The sequence below is a fragment of the Rhineura floridana genome, chromosome 2 (assembly GCF_030035675.1).
Source record: "Rhineura floridana isolate rRhiFlo1 chromosome 2, rRhiFlo1.hap2, whole genome shotgun sequence".
NCBI lineage: Eukaryota > Metazoa > Chordata > Lepidosauria > Squamata > Rhineuridae > Rhineura > Rhineura floridana.
Window position 1 is genome coordinate 37,163,688 of NC_084481.1, and position 23,576 is coordinate 37,187,263.

General features: G+C 41.4%; 1 protein-coding gene across 5 annotated transcripts in view; it reads right to left on the reverse strand.

Annotated features, from left to right (window-relative positions):
* Window positions 1–5,113: 5,113 nt before the first annotated feature.
* UBE2E3 (ubiquitin conjugating enzyme E2 E3) overlaps window positions 5,114–23,576 on the reverse strand; it is a 148,445-nt gene continuing 129,982 nt past the window's right edge. For all 5 annotated transcript variants that reach the window (XM_061608294.1, XM_061608293.1, XM_061608295.1 and 2 more), the window contains 3 exons: window positions 17,573–17,705; window positions 8,978–9,125; window positions 5,114–5,825 (listed from right to left, as the gene is read on the reverse strand). In XM_061608294.1, the coding sequence (XP_061464278.1) occupies window positions 5,728–5,825; window positions 8,978–9,125; window positions 17,573–17,705 (379 nt within the window). In that variant the 3' untranslated portion in view covers window positions 5,114–5,727. The remainder of the gene's footprint in view (window positions 5,826–8,977; window positions 9,126–17,572; window positions 17,706–23,576) is intronic.

Consider the following 23,576-nt stretch of genomic DNA (forward strand, 5'->3'; position numbering starts at 1 on the left):
ACACCTGTTTAAGGTGTTTGGCTGAACATATGAGGCACGGGGGCTACAGGTACTGCCCCCTGCTGCAGTGTCTCCAGCAGCGCTGCCACCACTGTTGACTTTTCACATTCAATGCAAAAGAGTGACAGGTTGCCAGCGCTGCCCTCCCCACTTTTAACCTTTGCACATTCAGTGCAAAAGCCTGAAATGTTATTCTACGCATGTACAGCATGTACATGTAAAATCTCCCTTCAGATCTTTGTGCATTTGGGTGTGAACAAGCAGAGCTTGGAAAAGTTACTTTTTTGAACTACAACTCCCATCAGCCCAATCCAGTGGCCATGCTGGCTGGGGCTGATGGGAGTTGTAGTTCAAAAAAGTAACTTTTCCAAGCTCAGCTTCTACATAGCTCCAAACTGATGTCAGTACCACCAGCATTTATGTGAACATCTTATTATCCGAACACCTATTGGCTGAGTACAGCTGTGGCTATTACCTCATTTCCTGTCACCAGATTTCCTGATGACAGAACAAGTGATGCAAGGATCACTGTTTCCTGCTTCAGTGTGGACTTGCTCTTTAAAACAAGGGCACAGGGATCCCCTCAGTGAAGTCACAGCCAAGACACCCCCCTCCCCACAGAAAGAAGGCACACATTCTCATTTAACAACTAACTGATTTATTTAACAATACAAATTTATTTCTACCGCTTGGTGTAAGCAGAGAAAAGTTGAGAAACAATTTTTTTTAAGTTTAAATGTTTACACAAAAAACCCCCAACCTCTTACTTCAGTAAATATAAAATTTACAGACAAAAAAAAAACTGCATGAAAAAGAACAGGGTTGCAACAAACTAATGACAGAAAGGGAATTCAGAATTAATAATCAAACATTTAGTAAAGAAGATAATGGGCAATATTGAAAAAGCATCCCACTTATAATACCAAGGTTTCTGAAATTTGAGGTGCAAAATCAAAAGAAGTACATTAAAAACAAGAATAAGATTTTTAATTACTCTATATTTTGTTATATAAATACTTGAAAGCTTTGAAGGTCACATACTTAATATGTGAAATAAACATTTTGTCCTTTATTGTAAATTCATGGGAGTATTGTACACGCAAAGTATGGATGCATTATATCAGCATATGGTAACCAGCACGGTATTTGGAGTCTCTCCCCACACTCTTAGTTGCCTGGAAGTTGTAGTGCCTTAGCTCTTTTAAGTTATAGTGCAAATCTACAAAGCATGCACACAGGGTGACTTCCACTCGTTTTAGTGGGACCTCCCAAGATCCACTGAAATTAATGAAGGGTGCCTAGCAGAAGTACCCTACAGATTGTATCCCATAATTCCCTCCCCCAAGAAAACCATGTGCTTCCACTACAAAATGAGCTGTAGGCCTAATTCTCACCGACGTGGTTTGTGCTGCAGATGGCATATGACTGAATACTTCTCGGTAAACAGAAATCTAGCATGTTACACATAAGGCTAGGCCAGAATCCTGCTCTCCCAATGTCTAGTTTTCTGTGTACAGGTAACATTTTTGTATGGAAGAGCATTCAAATCGTGAGAGTCTGTATCTGCAGTCCGAGGTGGCACATCGCAGAAACAGCTTTGCCACCTAAGTGAGGACTAGGCCATGGTGAGAAGCAAGATACAGAAGAGTCTGCTTTTCTCTGGTAATTGACAATTAAGGTGTCTGCTATACCAGACAGAACCCAAATTTTACACTGCTGCTTGCATCAGGTCCTGAAATAAAATCTGGGCTTTTAACAATCCCACCCCCCCTCATATGACAAGTGAACATGGCTTTTGGTTGAGAGATAAACAATTTGAACCATAACTCAGAATATGGAGGCATGTATATCAAGTAACATTGGTCTGGTTGTCAAAGATTTTATAGCAGGGATGGGGAACCTCTGGCCACCGAGCCAATCTAGGCCCTTCAGGGAGTCCTGTTTGGTCCCTGAGGTCATTTTCCCCAAACCACACCCACCCACCCACCTGCTGATGTCTCTAGTGACATCAGCAGGTGGGTGGGAGGCCGGGATTTAATCCTACCTTGGCTGTGTGATTCTGTTCCCTGTAGGGAACAAGATTGTGCAGCTAAGGCAACAAGATTTAATCTTCGCCCATCAACAGTGGGAATTAAAGCCCTGTGCAAAAGCACCCTTTAAGCAGCTTGTGTGTGCAAGCTACTTCAAAGAGGCTTTTGGAAAGGCTTTAAGACAACTCCTGCACTCTCGTTTGCTCACATGAGAGAATGAGGACTGTCTTAAAGCCTTTTCAAATTCTCCCTGCATTTCCCTTTTCATGCTCCACAATTAGGGCCATAAAGGGGGAGGAGGGGAGACTTAGAAGAGGCTTTTGCAAGTCCCCCTTCCCCAAGTTCCCAATCATGAAGACTTAAGGGAAGCACAATGGATTTTGACAGGTGGACACCCCTGCCTGGCAGTCAAGTGACATCATAATGACATCATGTGATTGACAGTTGAGCGGCCATACACACCTGTCAAATTTTGTCCACAAGGCTGATCCTGATAAGGATCTGGTCCATGGAGCCGAAAAGAATCTCCACCCATTTTACAGGTATGAACCTATGATTTGTTGAACCTCCACATTCTGACGATATGTAGATATTACAAATACTGAAATCCAACTATCAATAAATGTAAAGCACAGAACTGTTAGGCAGAGGTGCTCCAAACAACCAAAAATGCACAGCAGATTTGATGGGTTAGGACCTAAGACGTTCAGCAAATTAGTCATAAGAAATCAATTAACATTTTTCTCTCTCACTAAACTGTGGATTGTATTCAGCTGGTGTCTCTCTGCTGACAGAAGGCTCTGTGCTCCAGCTGAGCCTTCATCAGCAGAATAGGGATTGAGTCAGTCTTCAGGGATTCCCCCTCTCCCTTACCGTTCCAAAAGGTCCCCCAATCCTTCAGAGCAAATGTTTTTGGGAGGGGGGGACTGAGGGGAGAGGGGCAATTGCCAGCAATCTCCTTGATCTCTGTTCTGCTGACGGAAGGCTGCTCCACTGGATCAGTGAGCCTTACCATCTGGAAGCAACTCTTTATCACCACCATAGGGAACATAAGGAACAGAAAGTAATTACTAAAGATCAAGTTTCTAGAATTCATGCCTGTGTCTAAGGCCCAATGCAAGCATTACTCTATTGAGTGTTGGCTTGCATTGGTAAAAAATGGATCCCTTGTTTGCACGGATAATTTCCAGGTCAGCTCAGCCACCCTAATGGAAAGGAATACAGAGACATGAAAAGTATCCTTGTAATCCAAGATACTCACCTGATCTAAGCATCCATGGCACATACAACTTACCATGGAAGAAAAGGAACAGATTTAGGTACAAATCACACTGCAATGTATGAATCAGGACTCAGTTGCAAAGGGTACTATTTATCAGGAGACTTCCTTGAGCAATGCCCACTGAATTGAATGGAAACTCTGCAAAAATACTGTTTTTGCAAGATCCCATTAATTTCACTGGGGATTATGCAGGAGACCTTCCCATTGGGATTGTTTCAAAATATCTAGTCAATTAAACACGTTTCACTTATAAAAGTGCATTTTGCCACCTTCTTTATTATTATTTTTAATGTTCATGTTCCAGATTAATATTTCACTATTTATTCCACTTTGAGAGAAGCTGGTAAACAGAGCATGCAACCAAGCCGCATTGGAAGACAGTTTAACGTAATTAAACAGGCTGCAACTTTACACCTCCATCTCAAGCACAAAACTGCCTGCAATTTGATACACGTTATACCGTCTGCAAAATCCATAGCAACTTTTACGGAAACATAATTGAATTCATAGGTTTGCTAACCTCTTCATTTTATCTTCCAAAGCTAGTTTGTTTATGGTAAATTAGAGGGGTCGGTTAGTGCAAAATCCAATAGGAAACCATATTATTAGGTGGGCTGCTCATTTGAACTGGACTTGCTATGAAGTAGCAAGGCACACACCTGTCCAACATGCACACCCTCATTGGCCCTGTCAACACTGGGTGAATTCAACTGGGTGAACGTAGAGTGCATGTAGCCACTTGATAAACTGGTAGCACATATTGTTTTGCCAAGTGGGGAGAAGAATCGTATCACTCTCTCACTTCCCTGGGTTTCTGATCAGGGGCAGAGATGTGGTAAGAGTCTCCTCGCCATTTGCCCAGCCATTATCAAGGGTTTGCATGAACACATGGCAGTCATCTGCATCTGCCCACTGCGCCAAACCCATTTGCATGGAAATAGTGAGAGATGAAGCATCAGCAGCTCCTCAGCAGGTCTGTTCATCCTTTAAGTACAACTGAGGGCCACACTACACGTGACAGTATGAGTGTCATTTGTGGATGCATGCATGTTTTTAAAATGGTGAATAGCAAGCACAGGAAGGGAGGGCAAGGATTTTCATCAGGACCATGAGGATAGGAGATTTTCTCCCTTGCCATGCTACGAGTAAGAATTGTGTCCCCAAAGTTATAAGCCATGGTGGGGGTGAGCTCCCATTGGAATCAAGCAGAGCTTCTGTCCCAGGGCTGAAAGCAACTTAATGATGTATCTATGTGTCCGGGTGGTGGGGATGGTCATCAGCACTATGCTGGGGAGGAAAGGGTTAATCTATCTTTCAACACGCCACAATTCAGATCTGTGTCTCTTGCTGCTCACCATTTATTTATTTCAAATATTTATATCCTGCCTTTTCCCTTACTGTTAATAGCATTTACCTTTCATAGCGGCTGGCAAGAAGCTAAAAAAAAGTTTTACTTTTTTAAAAAAAAGGCAGCAGTGACTTATGATGGCTCAAGGAGGTGGTGGTGGGATGTTGATGGGAAATATCCAGTCCTGAGGTATTGCAGGTGCTTAGACTTTTAAAAACATGCGTGCACCTAGAAGTGAGATGCTTAGCATGACGTTTGGCCCTGAGAAGCACTGGTCAGAAGCAAACTACAAGTATAAACAAGAGCTGTAAATCTCATGCTTGGACCTTTCCTTTCTTATGTTGGTTTTCCATGGGGGGGGGGGAGGTTGGATCTGTATCTAAACAGCCCTACATTCTAATCTGTTACAGTAGGCTTCCAATTTTTAATTTCAAATATGAAAACAAGAAACTATTCCTTGGGGAACATATTTATTGTGTTTGAGATGATACACTGGGTGCTCTCTGAGCTACAAAGTGGTGGCGATGAGAGGGGAAGAGGTAAAAGAAAAGAAAAAAAATCCTTTCATCACAAGCTGACAAAGGTAAAAGTTTAAAACAGTTTTCACAACAGCATGTACCACATATCGGAAACAGATCTGGGCTTAATACAAATGACATAATTCCTAGTAATCTACAGCTACCTTTAATAACTTCATACAGATAATGAATTAGGCTAAAATGCACTATAATATTTGGTTGACTTCAGGAACGGTATCCTTAGTTACATCACAAAATACATTTTGATATCCCAAAGAAGCAAGACTTGCAAGTAGGCATTTTAAACATAACTAATCTACGGCTACAAAGTTCTACTCTTGATAGCATTTACCTTTCTTTTGTGTGGGTGGGTGGGGAGAGGAAGGAGGGAGGAAAAGCAATATCCCAATCTTCAAAAGGATAAAAGCAGAGAGTAGAATCAGTATAACATATACACAGAAGTCCGTATTGTAAAGGCTATAAAGATTGGTTGCACAGTGCAAAGCTGCATCCGTGCACCTTCACACTGCACAAAGTAGTCAACGTCACTTATGTTGCGTATCTCTTGGTCCACTGTCTGGCTATCCTGTCATGTTCGGCTCTGTTGGTCAGGTACTGAGTGGCTATGCTTCCCACCAGAGGATCAGCTGCAAGAGTTTGGTGGGGGGGGGAATGGGGTAGAGGAAGGAAGGAAGACAGCACATTAAGAGCCGTTCCATGAACAGATACATTGACATTACTTTGCCACACGTTTTCCAGTTAAGCGGTGGAACAGCCCGTAATCTGGCTGCGATTCTTAAGCATGCTCCATTCGCTGGAGAAGCTAGTAGTCTACACATAACAGGAGGTCATGTGGTACAGCATTTCCTGGCATGTACCATCTCAGGCTGCAGGTGTGGGAGGAACGACACCCCATGCTGACATGCATGTTAAAAACTCAACTTTTTGGCAGCTTTGGGAAAGGGGATATGGAGGACATGGTTAGCTTTTTCACTGCCTGTTCAGCTTCCCCACCCCATGCGGTTTCCAATGCATGTTTGAAAAACATGCATTTGGAACCCCATGGAAGGTTTGGGAGGGTGACAGGAATGTTCTTAGGAGCTGGCCCAGGGGCCCTGGGTCTTCCGCCCCGTCTCTTACAAAATAATAATAGTTAGCTTTGTTTACAGGGCACCTTTCCCAAGTTTGCATCTATACATATACATAGGCATATGTAAATTTATGTCATGGGCCTGTGCTCTGAGTCTTTTAAGGATCTAGCAATGCCCCTGGAGCAGGGGTCGATTTGGAGTGGAGAAGTGGCAGGTGAGGAAAGAGTTAAACATCCCTCCCCACTTTCTCCACTCTCAATCATCCCTTGTGAAGGGAGGGAAAGCTGCCATTAGGCTTTTGTTGCATGGGTATGTATGTGTCACATGCAATTCCAAGGTGGGAAATACTGTGATAAAATACATAGGATGTATCCAATTGTGTCTCCCCATTGGCAGAGGATTCTTGCTGAATCCCCCTTCCCTCTGCAGCCCCCTGTGCTGCCTCCCCATCTGTTCAGGTTTTGGGGACCCTTTGGGAGGTGAGGTGGAGGACTGCAGCTCTTGGGAGCCTCTCCTGGATCAAATAGCCTTTCTTCAGCAAAGGACACAACTGGACACAACTTTTTTTTTTTAAAAAAACAAGAACAAACCCACTCTTCTTGTATACATGTTAGGAGAAAGGAGTCTAGACTCGCCTTCTTGCTGAAAGGCAGGTGTTTCCTATGTGCAGGTATTTCCCCCACCCACCCACATGTGGGGAGTATTCAGACATGCGACTCCACTGCAATCTGAAGTGGTACAATCCCAGGTCACATTGATTTACGAGATCTGTTTCTTGTAACCCCGTCCCCATCACGTCCTACTGATTTAATGGACCTTTCTTCTAAGTAAGAGTGCTTGATACCGAAGCCTGAGTCACAAAATGACACACGCGCACATAATTTTGAAGGAGAAAATGCACATGGCCAAATTAATACAGAGGCTTTTCATCTGTCCAATTTCTCCTTATGGTGGAACAGTTTAGGTTTGTTTTAAAAGCTTGCAAACAGCTATGTTCAGATTTTACAGAACTTTCCTGTAGCCATAACAATATAATGGTCAACTGGAGGAACCATGCCCTGGGCTCCTTCTGGGGGGAAGGGCGAGGTATAAATTTAATAAATAAATAAATTTTGTTCTTGGCAAAGTTGACTGTATCCAGTTTGGTATTCTGATAATTACAGCAGGAACAAGAATGAAACAAATATAATATTAACATTAGGCAGGCATCAGTGCTATACTGTTTTTTATTTCATCAAGTCTATCCAGACACAAATGTACATTTGTTTTTACTATTTGCTGATTTTATCTGTGTCTTACTGATAGTTGTTTTACACTGTTTTATGTACACCACCAAAAGAGTTTTTTTTAAAAAAAATTAAACGGTTTATATGTTTTTCTAAATAAATAACAGAAGGCATTTGTTAAACATTTTAGGGATACATTGTAAGATATTTCCTATTTTGTACTTTTGTTTACCATGCCTATTTGCAGCCTTTCAACCCCCAGATATTCCAAAATATTTGGTTTACATTATTTTCAGCAGGTTCCAGTGTTTCAGCTCACCTCCAGACTGTCAGTATTTTGCAGGAGGGATTTAAGCATATACTGGAAATTTAAGTTTGTTCAATTAAAGTGGATTAAAACATTCTGTCAAGTTAGGGAAACAAATCCACTTTCTAAAAATTGAACTTTTTGCAATTAGGAAAGTGATGGGGAAATGGACTGAAAAGTGTGGGATGAACGAATGATTAACGGAAAGACATATAATCACAGCACAAGCAAATCAGGATGAAGGTTCACTGTCATCTGATGTCCCTGCCAACAAAACAGCAGAAATGCTCCATGAGGACCAGACATTATTTTGTACGCTTTGTGTAAGCAAATCAGGATGAATGCTCAATAAACAGGTAGTCTGGAGGAGCCTCCAGTCAGAAACCAATAATTTAGATTCAGGCTTTGTGCAACTGGAAGCATTTCACACGACAGAGCTTCCCAGCCTCCTCCCCTAGACAGCTCCCTTGCATCCACTAAAAGCTTCTCCTGATGGTTGGACGACCCTGAGTAAAGACCAGGGATGTGTCACATTGGGCTGCAGTGAGAAATGGGAGAAAAATGGGGGAGGGGCAGCGCTGGATCCAAGGCAATAATCTATAGCAGTCTTTCTTGTTCCATCCTTTCAGATACACTAGGGATGGACAAACCTAGAAGTGACTGAATGTGCAGAGATGTCACATCAGTCAAGAGGAGCTGCACAATACCACTTCAGATTGCAGAAGGAAGCAGGGGAATTAGTGAAGGGGGTCTTCGTTTCCAGGGAAAGACAGCACATCAGGGGAAAGGGTTTTGCTTTTGTGATATAAACCTGAATGCACCATTCAGCACTGACAGTGCTGAGAGCGTATGCTGCCATTAAACAATGTACAGTGTGAATCAACAGCTACTTCTACTTCAAAGCCCAGATTTTCAGAGGTTTAACAACAACACGAACAAAGAGGATCCATTTCCAGGCTGTACTGTGGAAAAGCAAAACAACCCACCTTTTCAACATGAATTTATCTCATTCTGGTTTGATCTCACATTTACTAGTTTACATAATTGTTTACACAGTCAATACACTTTGAACATGTTTTCCCTACAACTAAGTGTAGGGATTTTTTAGACTCTATTTCCCGCACAATTAGTAACGCTTGTTCTTGGGTTTGTTTGTTTAAAAAACATTGCCTTACCAGGATTGCAGTCTGTCAAGAGGGAACAAATAGAGAGCAAAACCTTTGAAATAGTCAAAGCAGGGCTCCAGTTGTCTTTCAGAATATCCAGACAGATGACTCCCTGACTGTTGATGTTGCAGTGATAGATCCTAGTACGGAAGGTAACCTAAAAGTAAAAGAGCAAACCATGTGGAGGGGAGGGAGAGAGAATCATTACTCGCTCTTCATGCATAGCTTGTTACCAGTCTTTTGAAACCTGTCTTGAATTATTCACCCTCAGTGGAAGAATTTTTCTATAGAGACCTTTCAATTTTTTTTGTTGCTTATTCTGTAAGACACATCTGAAAATGGTCCTCCCCCTTTCCAACACCGCTTTGCAAGCAGCTGTCTTATTCATGTCTGCATTGTAGATCTTAATGTTAAAAGCTTTATTGTGCCTTTTTTTCCCCTCGCAGGCCTGCAGCATTTTAAAATCCCACTTTAAAAAACAACAGCAGAGGGATATTTTACGGCGTTCTTCTGTACCTGGAGGTAGCAATGCATCATATTCAGTATGGTTCAGAATGGCTAGAAAATTGCTAAAGATGCCTACGGAAGGTGAGAGCCAGCAGGGCTGAGGGGAGGGCCTGGCTAAGCTCGACGTGCATGTCAGGGAACAAGAATATTGGAAGATTCAGGACAGAGAAAAGGAAGTATTTCACACAGCGCTGAGTTAAATGGTGGGATTCACAGATGCAGTGATGGGCACCAACTTGGATGGCTTTAAAGGGGGTTTAGACAAATTCATGGAGGAGGTGGTTGTCAATGGCTACTAACCCTGGTGTTTATGTTCCACCTCTATTGTTAGAGGCAGGATGCTTCTGAATACCAGTTGCTGGAAACCACAGGAAGGGAGCATGCTCTTGCCCTCAGGACCTCTTTGTGGGCTTCTCAAAGGCATCTGGTTGGCCACTGTGAGAACAGGAGGCTGGAGTAGATGGGCCTTTGGTTTGATCCAACAGGGCTCGTCTTAGGTTCTTATGTGACAGATTTGGGGGAGGGGTACAGAATGAAAGAGAGGGCAGGAGCTAGCTTTGAGCTCAGGAAAGAAATGGGGGGGGTGTCTCTCACAGGGTTCTGATATGGTGGGTTTGCTATGTAGGAGTGCTATGCTCTCTGCCTCCACCTACGCTTAATGTCTAGATTTGTAAATAAAGTCAAGTATTGTATGCATGCCTACAGTTTCCAGCGATCTTGCCTTCCAAAGGAAACAAAGCTTGGGTAAGCAATGCATCCCTGGAACTTCCCACCGCTTGGGGAGAGGCACATATAACATTATTCAAAATGGTATTTCGGGGAAGGACCATAGGCTAATAGTAGATAACATGCTTTGCACCCCAAACATCCCAGGTTCAATCCCTGCCATCTCCAGTTAAAGTATCTTGGGGAAAGGGACAGGCTAACACCCTCTCTGAAATCCTGGAGAGCCTGGAGAGCCAGTCAGAGTGAACAATAATGGGCTAGATGGTCTAACAGTCTGACTTTGTACGGCAGCTTCATGTGTTCAAGTAGCATCGTAAGTTTCTGAATAACATATATGGTTAGGATACGTCACATGCTAGGTTTTGAGGCCTCTAAGGTGGTTGGGCAGCCCTGGAGAGTATAGGGAGCCATGGGGGCCCCTACCCTCCCTAGCATGTTTGCCTCATCTGGGGACACTTGGCTTATCATCCTGGCTTATTAACTGACACTAGGCCAGAGTTCCCTGATTCAGATATAAGCCAACATAAGTCAGAAACTAAGCTCCAACGCAATGCAGGCACGGGGAGGAGCTAGGAGGGAATAATTGTTCCCCCCATTTATGAATAGTAGAACAATAGTGTGAAGTGGGCCAAGGTTCAGCTGTATGTAACGGGCAAGGATTCTGGAGATGGCTAGATATTTTCCATGTTTGCCTAGAGTGATCTGGAAACGAAATGAGTAAGGCATTCACAATACTTTGGAATGGGAGATCTCCACTGATCACGCACACACACAAAAGGATTCTGTAAGGTCACAGGAGACAATTCCACAGAACCTGGAGGTGCCTAAAATGATCACATAAAACAGGGGTGAGGGACCTGCGGCCCTCCAGATGTTGTTGGACTCTTAACTCACATTAGCCCCAGCCAACATGGCCAAGGAGGATGGGAATTGCAGTCCGGGGACATCTGGAGGGCTGCAGGTTCCCCAGCCCTGGTGTGAAGAACGTGGCTTTCAGCAGCAATATGCTCAGTGTTAACATTCTAATGGACGACTTTCCTTGATAGAAGGGTGGCGCTCATCTTCAAAGTGCTTGAGGAACACTTTCATTGTTCTGTTAGATGGAATTATTTTACATGTGAAGGCATGCCATGCTTTAATTTGCTTCATTATTCTGCTCTAATGCTAACATTCTGTACAAATCTAGCACAGAGTTTAAATGCAGTTACAGAAGGAATAGTTAATGGCACAAAGGATAATCTAAATCTTAGCACCACACACCAGAAAAAAAGAAACAACCCCAACTCTGTATGCCTTTGTTTCATTCCAAATTCAAGACTAGTTTCTTTAGGCTTTAGCAGAACAGTGAGAAATGTTATTTATTTCCTTACTTTGCAATGCTATGTAGGAAAAGATGCACTGAGGAGAGAGACACTGTGCAGGGTACAGATAACTGGACAATTAATTTTGCACAGAGGCACAAAAGAGCAGCTCTGCTAGATCAGACCAAAGTCCTGTTGAGTTCAGCAACCCATTTCCCCGCAGTGGTCTAACACTCTTGGAAGTTCACAAGCAAGACACAATGGCAAAGTCGCTTCAAAAAGGCGCTTTAGGTTTGGTTTTTTCCAACAGCAACATCCCATACAACCGTTGGGAACTTTCAAAAGCAGCTTATGATATGGTACAATTTGTGGGTTTTTGTTTTAAGTCAAAACTTAAAACTTTAGGTATCCCTTGGGCATGCCTAAAATAGTTCTTTGGATCTCTGCGAGAATATACAACTTGCACAAGGCAGGAGACAGTGAAGGAAGGGTGTGTGTGTGTTGGAATCTTGGTCGATTGATTTCTGCAGTGTGTCTTCAACAGATTAACTAGCTTAGTAAACCTAACATTTTGTCTGTTTGTGTAACAGCAGATTTTGAACCTTCTTCATCAAACATCTGCTACACAGCTGCAATTTTTAAACAAAACATTTATGCTGGCGTAAATATCTATACGATATGAGCAAGCACATGAAATTACACTTGGGACAATTTTATGTACTGGATCTGCCATACTTCTTTTCCCTAAAGAAAAAGGGTCAGACAAACAGATCATAAGCATAAACATCATTTAAAAAATGATAATTGATTCCAATACCAAAAGCTCTACTACATGCAACTTTAATCTTGTAGATTTGCCATTAACTGCAGGGCTTGGGGTTGGATATTCAGGGTGGGGGCCCTGATTTATATTGGGCCCTAATGTGGACAGCTAGAGAGCACTAACCCTTTGCCCCCCAGATTTAGATCAGGCCCATAGCTGGGGAAGGGGATAAAGCCGCCGCCTACTGCCCAAGCTAGGGTCCCAACTTGGATTGGGCCCCTGTAATGGCACTTTGTCAAAAAAAAAACCCACCTCCTGTACTTATGTGTGGGAGCTACATGTCAAACGTTACATGTCGTTTGGCCCTGAATTTTCATTCGGTAGAACAGTATTAAGACAGTTATCCCTTTCCAATTTGTATAATTAATATCAAGACACAGTTCTTGACATGCAAGGTCCCATCCATTCGATTTTGGTCTCCTAATTATTTAACCTGTCTTATTGCAGAAGTGAAACAATTATGACAGATTTTAACAACAGTCACCAGAAATATGGGTATTGTCAAGCAGTTCTTTGCAATCAAAAGCATGTTATCTGAGATTAACTAACAAGATTACAATTCAGCACACATTTTATAAATACTTAAGAACTGCTGAAACAGTGGCACATAAGGATCTATGACTCTACAGAAGATTTCAGTAAATATTATACGTCCTCAACCTGTCAATTTACTAATTACTGAGTTTGTGTGCTTTCGAGTTTATTCACATTGGTCCTTCTGTTCACGTCACTTGAATATCAGCGAAGTGCCAGTGAAATATAGTCAGGATTGCAACAGATTTTAGTTACTTCCACTGGTCTGGGAGGGTGGAGCTCTGAGTAATTCCATCTACAAAAGCTGCTAACACCTGACAGTGCCAGAGACCATCTTGACTATGAATTGTTAAGGGCTTTTGCTGGGGTCAAAACCTAATTCTAGAAGTCAGTTATTTTTTTTATTCGGTTTATTTTTTTGTATGTTATTGTTAGACATTATGCATTATAAGGGAACTGTTTCATTTTACTGTATGTTAATGCGGTGTTTTCATTGACATTGCTTGACTAAATTTTGTTTTGTGAATTATGTGACTTTTTTCATGCTGTTAGCCGCCTTGAGCATAATTACTATGGAAAGGTGACATACAAATAAACCATGATGATGATGAACTCCTCCTTATGTGTTTATGGATCTATATCAAAATCTTCGTGATTTGCGTCAAGTGGCCTTACGCTGTTGCTTATGCTGAAAACGAACTTCTTTGACTCAAGCCAGTTCAGCTGCTGCAGTGGCACTTTAGCTTGCCAGCAAAGAAACAGGCTGCATTCTCACACAATGGTAAGCCAAGGTTCTTGGTTTAATAAACCATACTGTGCATGCAGCCTGACCACTCCTGCTTTGTTCCTCCCATGATGCAAGTGGGAACACAAATCAGAAAGGGGACAGCTTAACACTACATCCAAACCCAGAATTATGGTTTGTCTTGCCCTAATAAACCACAATTGCTAGCTAGTCTTAAACCATGGTCTGGTTGGCTTACCAGTTTTGATTTGTTAGGGTGAAACCATCATCAGATGTAACACTAAGCTGTCCCCTTCCTCGTTTACTTGCCTGCCCGTGCCAGGGAAGGAAAGAAGTTGAAGCAATCAGGCTGTATGCACAATACATGCATACTCCGTTTAATGTCGCTTCACTTAACGTAGCTTTGCTATAACGTACATGCTCCATATGCCTGTATTTCTCCAGAAACGCAGCGCAGCAGCAGAGGCTTTAGCGCGTCGGGGTGGAAATAGACGCGATTGCACCACCGCAAATCAGCTGGGAGGCGCGATTGCGATCAGCTGGGAGGTGTGGCAGCGCAGCAGCAGAGGCTTTAGAGCACGGGGGTGGAAATAGATGCGATCAGGCCACCGCAAATCAGCTGGGAGGTGATCGCAATCAGCTGAGAGGCGCGGCAGCGCAGCAGCAGAGGCTTTAGCGTGGGGCTTTGAGGCTCCACATGAAGGAGAGGTAAAAAAAAAGTTTTAAAAGGTAGTGCTTCACTTTAAGGACATTTTCGGTTTACGTACTCGCTCTGGTTCCATTGAGTACGTTAATGCGAGCTATTACTGTACAGTTTATTACCAAGAACCTTAGCTTATGTTACCATTTCAACAAAGAGAACACACTGAGGCATAAAGTTTCTCTTTTTTTGTTAAAACCGTGAGTTGCACTTCACCTGTAAATCTCACAATTCCCCTGCTTTGTGTAATTAACTTCCATCCCTAATCAAGTAACTTGCTTTTTCAATGGTTAATATTCCATTTCTGTTTGAGGTAGTCAAAACATAAAGATGCAAACTTTGTGGTTGTTATGTGCCTTCAAGTCAATTACGACTTATGGTGACCCTATGAATCAGCAACATCCAAGAGCATCTGTCGTGAACCACCCTGTTCAGATCTTGTACGTTCAGGTCTGTGGCTTCCTTTATGGAATCAATCCATCTCTTGTTTGGCCTTCCTCTTTTTCTACTCCCTTCTGTTTTTCCCAGCATTATTGTCTTTTCTAGTGAATCATGTCTTCTCATGATGTATCCAAAGTGTGATAGCCTCAGTTTCATCATTTTAGCTTCTAGTGACAGGTCTGGTTTAATTTGTTCTAACACCCAATTATTTGTCTTTTTCACAGTCCATGGTATGCACAAAGCTCTCCTCCAACACCACATTTCAAATTAGTTGATTTTTCTCTTATCTGCTTTTTTCACTGTCCAACTTTCACATCCGTACATAGAGATCATTAATACTATGATTTGAATGATCCTGACTTTAGTGTTCAGTGATACATCTTTGCATTTGAGGACCTTTTCTAGTTCTCTCATAGCTGCCCTCCCCAGTCCTAGCCTTCTTCTGATTTATTGACTCCATTTTGGTTAATGACTGTGCCGAGGTACTGATAATCTTGACAAGTTCAATGTCCCCATTGTCAACTTTAAAATTACATAAATCTTCTGTGGTCATTACTTTAATCTTCTTGACATTCAGCTGTAGTCCAGCTTTTGTACTTTCCTCTAACTTTCATCAACATTTGTTTCAAATCATTACTGGTTTCTGCTAGTAGTATGGTATCATCTGCATATCTTAAATTATTGATATTTCTCCCTCCTATTTTCACACCTCCATCTTGGTCCAATTCCACTTTCCATATGATACGTTCTACCAGGGCTGTGGAGTCGGAGTCGTGGAGTTGGAGTCGGGAGTAATTTTTGGTGGAGCCGGAAGAAATGTACCGACTCCGACTCCTTCATAAATGGCAAATGTATATTAACTAGTAATAACAACTTTACTGTAGTAAAATGGTAGCACAAGGCATTTCATCACCACCACATGAATCCAGAGCTTGGAAAAGTTACTTTTTTAAACTACAACTCCCACGAGCCAAATCCCTGGGATTCACATGGTGGTGATGAAATGCCTTGTGCTACCATTTTACTACAGTAAATTTGTTATTACTAGTTAATATACATTTGCCATTTATGAAAGAGTCGGAGTCGGACAGTAGAAAAGCAGTGGAGTCGGAGTTGAAGGTCTGGCGTACCGACTCCACAGCCCTGCGTTCTACATATAGATTAAACAAATGTGATAAGATACACCCCTGTCTCACACTCTTTCCGACTGGGAACCAATCAGTTTCTCCATATTCTGTTCTTATAGTAGCCTCTTGTCCAGAGTATAGGTTTCTTTTAAAGCATTCCATAGTTTTTCATGATCTACACAATCAAAGACCTTGCTGTAATCTATAAAGTACAGGGTGATTTTCTTCTGAAATTCCTTGGTCCGTTTCATTATCCAACGTATGTTTACGATATGATCTCTGGTGCCTCTTCCCTTTCTAAATCCAGCTTGGATGTCTGGCATTTCTTGCTCTATATATGGTAAGAGCCTTTGTTGTAGTATCTTGAGCGTTACTTTACTTGCATGGGATATTAAGGCAATAGTTCAATAATTACTGCATTCCCTGGGATCCCCTTTCTTTGGAATTGGGATGCATATTGAACATTTCCAGTCTGTGGGACATTGCTTAGTTTTCCATATTTGTTGACAAATTTTTGTCAAAAATTTGGACAGATTCAATCTCAGTAACTTGTAGCAACTCTATTGGTATGCCATCTGTTCCTGGTGATTTGTTTCTTCCAAGTATTTTAAGAGTAGCTTTCACCTCACATCCTAAACTTTCTGGTTCTTCATCAAAATGTTCCTCTGTGAATGAATCTGTCATCCTGGCATCTCTTTTATAGAGTTCTTCAGTGTATTGCTTTCATTTTCCTTTTATTTTATCTTGGTCGGTCAGTGTGTTCCCCCGTTTATTATTCACCATTCCTACTATTGGTTTAAATTTCCTTTTCAATTTCTCTAGTCTTTTGTAATAGGGCTCTAGTTCTACCCTTGTTGTTGTCCTCTTCTATTTCTATACAGTAACTATTGTAATAGTTCTCTTTGTCCCTACGTACTAGTCGCTGTATTGTTGCATTTAGGGTTCTAACCGTGTTTCTATCTCCTTTTGCTTTAGCTTTCCTTCTCTCTTTAACTATTTTAAGAGTTTCTTCAGTCATCCATTGAGGTCTTTCTCTCTTTTTAACCAGAGGTATTGTCTTTTTGCATTCTTCCCTGATAATGTCTCTGACTTCACTCCATAGTTCTTCCGGTTCTCTGTCAACTAAGTTTAAAGCCTCAAATCTTGTAAAGCATTTCAGAATTTTTATTAGCCTATTAATAATTTAGGGCCACACATGTGAGCAGAAGTAGCCTGCACATCCAGAATGGGCCACAGAATGGCACTATGAGAGGCTCACATGGGTCTCCCATTCCATTTAATGGTTGGGGACTCTGTAGCATACTAGGCATACACCTGATCAAAGGCTGGGGGGAGAAAGGGAATTAAATGATTATTTTCAGTCCTTTGGAAATTATTTCCTACGTGTGTGCAGAGAGAATAGAATCACGCTCTTTGCTTTTTCCAAGTGTTGTAGGAAAATAATCAATAGTTACTGGTGTCCTTATTTTTTCTTAGGAAAATGTCAACCCTCAACATAGTCCTATAGCACACTGAATGTGTGTTAATGTGGATTCTAGGATTACCTATTACATAGTCACCAGTAATGAAATTATGGAGATGCAGAGTTGTCTCTTTCCCTGATACTCAATATACAAACAACTCCTGACCCCTGGTCCTAATTTCAAGAATGGAGACAGCTGGAGTTACATATAAAAATACAGATAGCTACATATCCTTACCTTTGGTGGTTTAAATGGATAATCGGATGAAAATGTGATATCCAGAAAAAAGACACCACCTTCATATACAGAACCTGGGGGACCAAGGATAGTAGATCTCCACTCGTAAATGTTATCACCTTTAGGCCCAGCACTGTTGAAATAAGAGAAGAGGGGGGAGAGAGTGAGCTGCATGGTTTGCAAGCTTTTATAGTCATTGCTCATTTTTTTCCCAGTTCTTGTGAATGGCATCTGTTGCTTATACATGGCTTGGTGCTTTTGTATGTGCCTGCTATGAATGAAGAAACTGTACATCAACTGTGCTTCTGTCAATGCTTTCAACACATCTTTGCCTTTTGTAATATTTAGCTGTGCAGTATTTTGTCTGTTGCTCTTTCTGTTGCATGGGGCATTCACAAAAGTGGGTGGGGGAGAGATATGCTTTCAAACGTAAGGGCTACAATCCAATGCAGGGTTAAGCATACTTAAGACCATTCATCCATCCCTTACAATTTATATCCTACATTTCCTTCAAGGAGCTCACTGCAGTGTGCATGGGCTTATCCCAATTTATCCTCACAATCCTATGAAGCTTATGGCATCCAGTAATCTCAAGCTGAGCAGGGATGCCAACCCAGGTCTCTCCAGCTCTGGTCCATCAATAAGGCTGCACTCCTAAGCCCATTTGCCTGGGAGTAAACCCCATTAAACATAGCAGAACTTACTTTTAAGTAAACTTGCACAGGAGCACGCTGCACATATGCCTAAATCTCTGCTAGATAGCAGCCACTGGGTACTATCTGGACACACCACTGAAGCTAATGGCAAAACTTCCTTTGAATGGCTCTCACCTGCAAATTAAGGCTCCAAGGAAGGGTTGGGAAACCTGTGACCCTCCAGATGTTGCTGGACTCCAACTCCCATCATTCCTATGGGTCACGCTGCCTGGGGCTGATGGGAACTGGAGTTCAGCAAGACGGACGGACCACAGGTTCCACATTCCTGCTCTAAGGTAACCAATCGTGTCACTTCTTTATACGGTTTCTCTTGATCCCACACTGTTCTTGAGTTTCTGCTACACAGTCAGTCCCAAGTAGTTTTCCTAGGGTCCTAAAACTCTACACACACATTCTGAAAATCTTTAAATTGCTTGCTCATTTCTTGAAAAAGCCTCTCTTGACCAGAATGAAGTTGGAAAAGAGTGATGGTCAGAAACTGCCATTCTGCAGACCATCGTATTATCTGACAGTGAAAACACTGAGAAAAGGTATGATTTCATATAGGTCTGGAGGCCATTTGGGATCCCAAGTGCCCGTATTACACAGCTGGAAATTTTTATGGATTTGAAGTGCTATTCAAGGATACATCTGATGCTTATTTTAAGGATAAACATTCATCACTTTACAACGATACAGCAGCAATGATCCCACCGTTAAGCTAAATGTGGGCCCCCTTGAAGGGATGATTTTGATGGAGGAATTGCTACTTTATAAATGCGGCTGCAAAGACACTGAAAATGCAATAAATACACATTCAGGTTAACATTGTAATTGTAAGCACTTCTGCATCTGGACAGGTATGTATAAAAGCGTAGAATGTCCTTTTTTCTTCTTTAAACTGATTCAAAAACAAATTTTGAGAGACTTAGCTCTTACAGAGAGTCTGAACTCACCTCCAAGTAACCATTTTTTTAAAAAAAAATAAGGCTTCAAAGTAATGTTTATCACAAGTTTTCTATGGAACCATCAAGACAGTCCTATGAAGCTCCCTGTCCACATATATTTCATACCCTGCCCTCCCAAATAGGCTGTTTCACAGCTATGAAATGAAAGCACCACCAGAATTGGTGTTTTATTGTGGGCGCAGCGTGTGCAATAACAGTGCATTGGTGGTGGGGTTGACACAAATAACAGTGTAATAGTGGTGGGTTTATCCTGCTTTATTAGTTGTTATGTGATGCTTCCCTAATGCTACCAAATTATTCCTGATCAGAGGGGCTATGGCTGAACAAAAGCGGGACAAAAGGAAACCCAGCACATTTGTGGCATGCAAAGTCACGGGATTTTATCAGAAAGTTACAGGATATCTGCTGAGATTAGAAATGAAGCCATATGACTGACCACTGCAAAACCTTTGCAGGCACAAATACTATTGAAAAGAGAATTGTGTATGACCGCTCCGACAGCATCACGAGCACATATCATTACGAATGTGCAATTAAAAGGACATTTTAGGGGGGTGGGCTCAGTGTCTCAGTTCCTGGGAGCATTTAGGTAAACTGAAGGGAACAGTACCATTTTGATAGTGATATGGGAACAAGAAGATCTGGAGTGGCTTAACAATGTTTACTGGGGATGGGACAAAACCTCCAGGTTCCTCTCCAAGACTTTTCATGCATTTGCCACCCCAGTCTCTTAATCTAGGCTCAAGGTGAGTGGATGGAAAGAGGATGAGGTACAAATCTCACACCAAAGAACTTCCAGAGCACCTTGCTCACCAATGTTATCCCACATAGATTCAGCAGCAGATGCTCTTTGTGGATTCTATAACAATATTAAGACCAGAAATCTGGTAGTATTTCAGAGCAATCAACAGGAGTCTTTCAATCTGTGTTCCATTAACAACAGAGGTGATGCAAATATATGTCAGGAGAATTAAGATGGAGAAGAGACAACATGCCTAAGTAATTCATAGGCATTTCCAAAGTCATTCAGTTAAGTTTGCTAACAGATCAAAAACTCATAAGAAATCATACAAAAGGCTGGAGAAATGTAGAAAATATTTAAAACCCACGCGTAGGCCATCAGGTGTTCTAATTAACTCCTGACATCCATTAAGCATATATCGTTTAATTGGCATTAGGCTTGGAAGTCAAATTTCTCTGGAACAATTCAGTTTTGGCACAGGTTTCCTTAATGGCTATTTTATAACTTAATGCAGAGGTTAGTGCTCCTACATCATCTGTCAGCTACCTTTCCTTCAAACACCTCTAATAGCTGGATGCAATTCAATCAGTTTAATGAAACAGCTGAATTGACTTAGCAACATATTTCAGCCAAATTAATCAGTCACAATTAAGGTTACAGCCTCTAGCCGTGTGCCAGACTACCTGGTAATCACTCAAAGAGTCAGAACAAGGGCATCTATCAATTAAATAGTCAAACTTCTAAGAGCAATAATTCCTAAGTTACTATTTGCAGTCATCTACTACATTACCATTAGTGCCACTTAAAATTACAAGGGCTGTTCCTAGAGGAAGAAAGTCTACGGGGGGGGGGAACAAACCCACATATTCTAACCCTGTAGATATAGAGGGCATTTTCTGCAGAAACCTGACACTTCCACCTAGCATAAAATCTCTCTTAGCATGGATTCGAATGACAGTTCTTCTCTCCACAGCACTGTGATTTTTACAGTGGTGAAAACCACGGGGTACTGAGGTATTTGAAAGTATCTCTAATGCAATGCCTCCTAATGCCCAAAAGTATATTTCCTCCCCCCCCCAATGGAGGTCCGAGGCACCCTTGGATTCTTGTAGCTTAACATGGCTTTTGCAGTGAAAACAATGCTAAACAGCTGTAGAAAGATCATTTCCCCGCTATTGTTGATCTTCCTCTGTAATACACAGCTGTAGGACAGTGTTGGGTGTGTTCTGAGTAGGGTTGCCAGGTCCATGGCCTGAGACTGATCCTGTATCTTTAGGAGAAGAGAAAGTCAGCCAAGTGCACATGTTCTTGCAATACTGTAATGGGAAAAAGCACAAGGTGGAATTCTCCCGTCCCCCTGCACAACTTTTAAGGATACAGAAGACCTCTTGGAGGCTGGGCAGGGCAACCAAAAGGTCTTCTGTATCTTTAAAAGTTGGGCAGGGGGAAGGGAGAATTCCACTTTGTGGTTTTTCCCATTACAGAGTTGCAAGAACACCTGCACTTGGCTGACTTTCTCTTCTCCTAAAGATATATCAGTCTCAGATCAGTCTCAGGCCATGGACCTGGCAACCCTAGTTCTGAGGTACATTCTCAGTGCATGCAGAGCAGCAGAGAAGCCTGGCTGGTGCCTTGTGTGACCTGGCTGTGTACCTCAGAAGCTTCTGCCAAGGCATTTTTAAAGGAATTGTTACTGGGTGTCCATTTTTTTCATTCAAATGGCTTGCACGTGGAAGCCTCTTTAACATGTACAAGCCCTGACATCTGGATTGAAGCAAAAGTGGTTCAAACTAAAAAAAAAAAAAAAAAAGGAGGGGGGAGTGAATACAGCCTTGCAAATGTATTTATACAAGTAACTAGCTTAGCAAAATTCTTTTTTTTTATCATTAATTTTATTCAAATTTTCAAACACAAAACAAAACAAAACAAAACAAAAAAGAAACAGATTAAACAATAAAATAAAATGTTGACTTCCGCTTTGTCGCAGATCAGTTATAGGTCTATGATATATAACAAACCTGTCTCTTAATATATTACAAAATCACTTTCCTCCAGTAGTTATCTTAATTAATCATCAAATCTCATTAACATCACTTTATTCTTTCCGCAAAAAGTCAAAGAGAGGTTTCCACTCCTTGAGAAATATATCCATCGATTTTTCTCCAAATAAACATGTTAATTAATCCATCTCATCAAGTCTGCTAGGTCCAGTAATTTCAATAGCCATTTTTCCATTATCAGTGTTAATTCCATCTTCCAACTTCCATCCTTTCACCCATAATAATCTTGCTGTCATAGTCATAGTCATATAGTAAGAGTCTGATGGGAATTTCCTTCATCACAAATATTTCCTTGCTGTCAATTCTGAATGTGTTGCTGAAATATTGTTGTAAAGTCATATCTCTGTTCCTCTTTTTTACGAAATGCACTAGCACATCTCTTGAGAGTTTTTCCATTGTCACATATCTGGAATTAATTATATAAATTTTCTCTTTTTCAAGTTCCATCAAATCATTCCAGTCCAGAAATTCCATCGAAGCATTGATAACTTTATCTCTGATATCTTCATCAATTTCTCCAGGGACAATGCCGAATTCCAAACAGTAATCTTTATCTCCAGGATCCACAAACTCCAAATATTTTTCCAGTTCCACACTTGATATATCTGTTCCAATCTCCAGGACTTGCATCCTCTCTTTAATTTTTGCCATAAAGTCCAAATCTTTTTCCAATTCCACATTTAATATATCTGATCCAATCTCCAGAATTTGCTCCTTCCCTTTAATTTCTTTTTCATCTTCTATTGCTTGTCCATCTGCTCCTTTTCTCATATAATCCTTTATTTCTTTCAACTCCTGTTTCACTTTACCAAATTCAGTTGCCATCTCTTGTCTACTCTGTCCCAGTTCTTGTTTCGTTATCTAAATCTCATCCATTATCTTCTGAAACATATCCAGAGGGGAAAACCCTTCCAGGGATACATCCAGGGTCTCTGCCACTTCTTTGATTGTCATTCTTAAAGCCGAAGAAAAAACCCTTCAAATTTCCAATATAACCACAATTCCCAAGCAAAGAGTAATTTGCTTCTTTTCCCAGCAATAAGGGGGTTAATATTCCAGGCCTGTTGACATCATCTGGCCAGCACAGTTCTTATCTCCCGCACGTCCAAGAATGCAAAACAAATTTGGTTCATAACGCCGAACAATTAGTAACATACACAAACAGCAGATTCGTCTAAAGAAAGTAGTCAAAGAAAAAGTAGTCCCAGACATATATCAATCAAATAATCATCTAGATCAGATTTTCTCTTCGGGTAAGTTGCCCCTCATCCATTTTAATCTTTATAGTTTCCAAATTCAGGCCAGCTTTCTGCCACAAAAAATAAGATAAGCTTCTTAAATTTTCTTTCCTCCTCCTTAATTCCTTGTATAAAAGAGAGAAGTGTAACTCACCCAGGTATCTTGATTTCTGATTCTTAAACAAATCTCTTTTACTGTAGTAATTTAAGCCAAATGATAAGATTAGACAGAAGGAAGCTCGCCCGTTGTGGATCGTTTAAAAGAAAAAATGTCTCGCTTTTTTCAGCCCAGCTTGCTGGA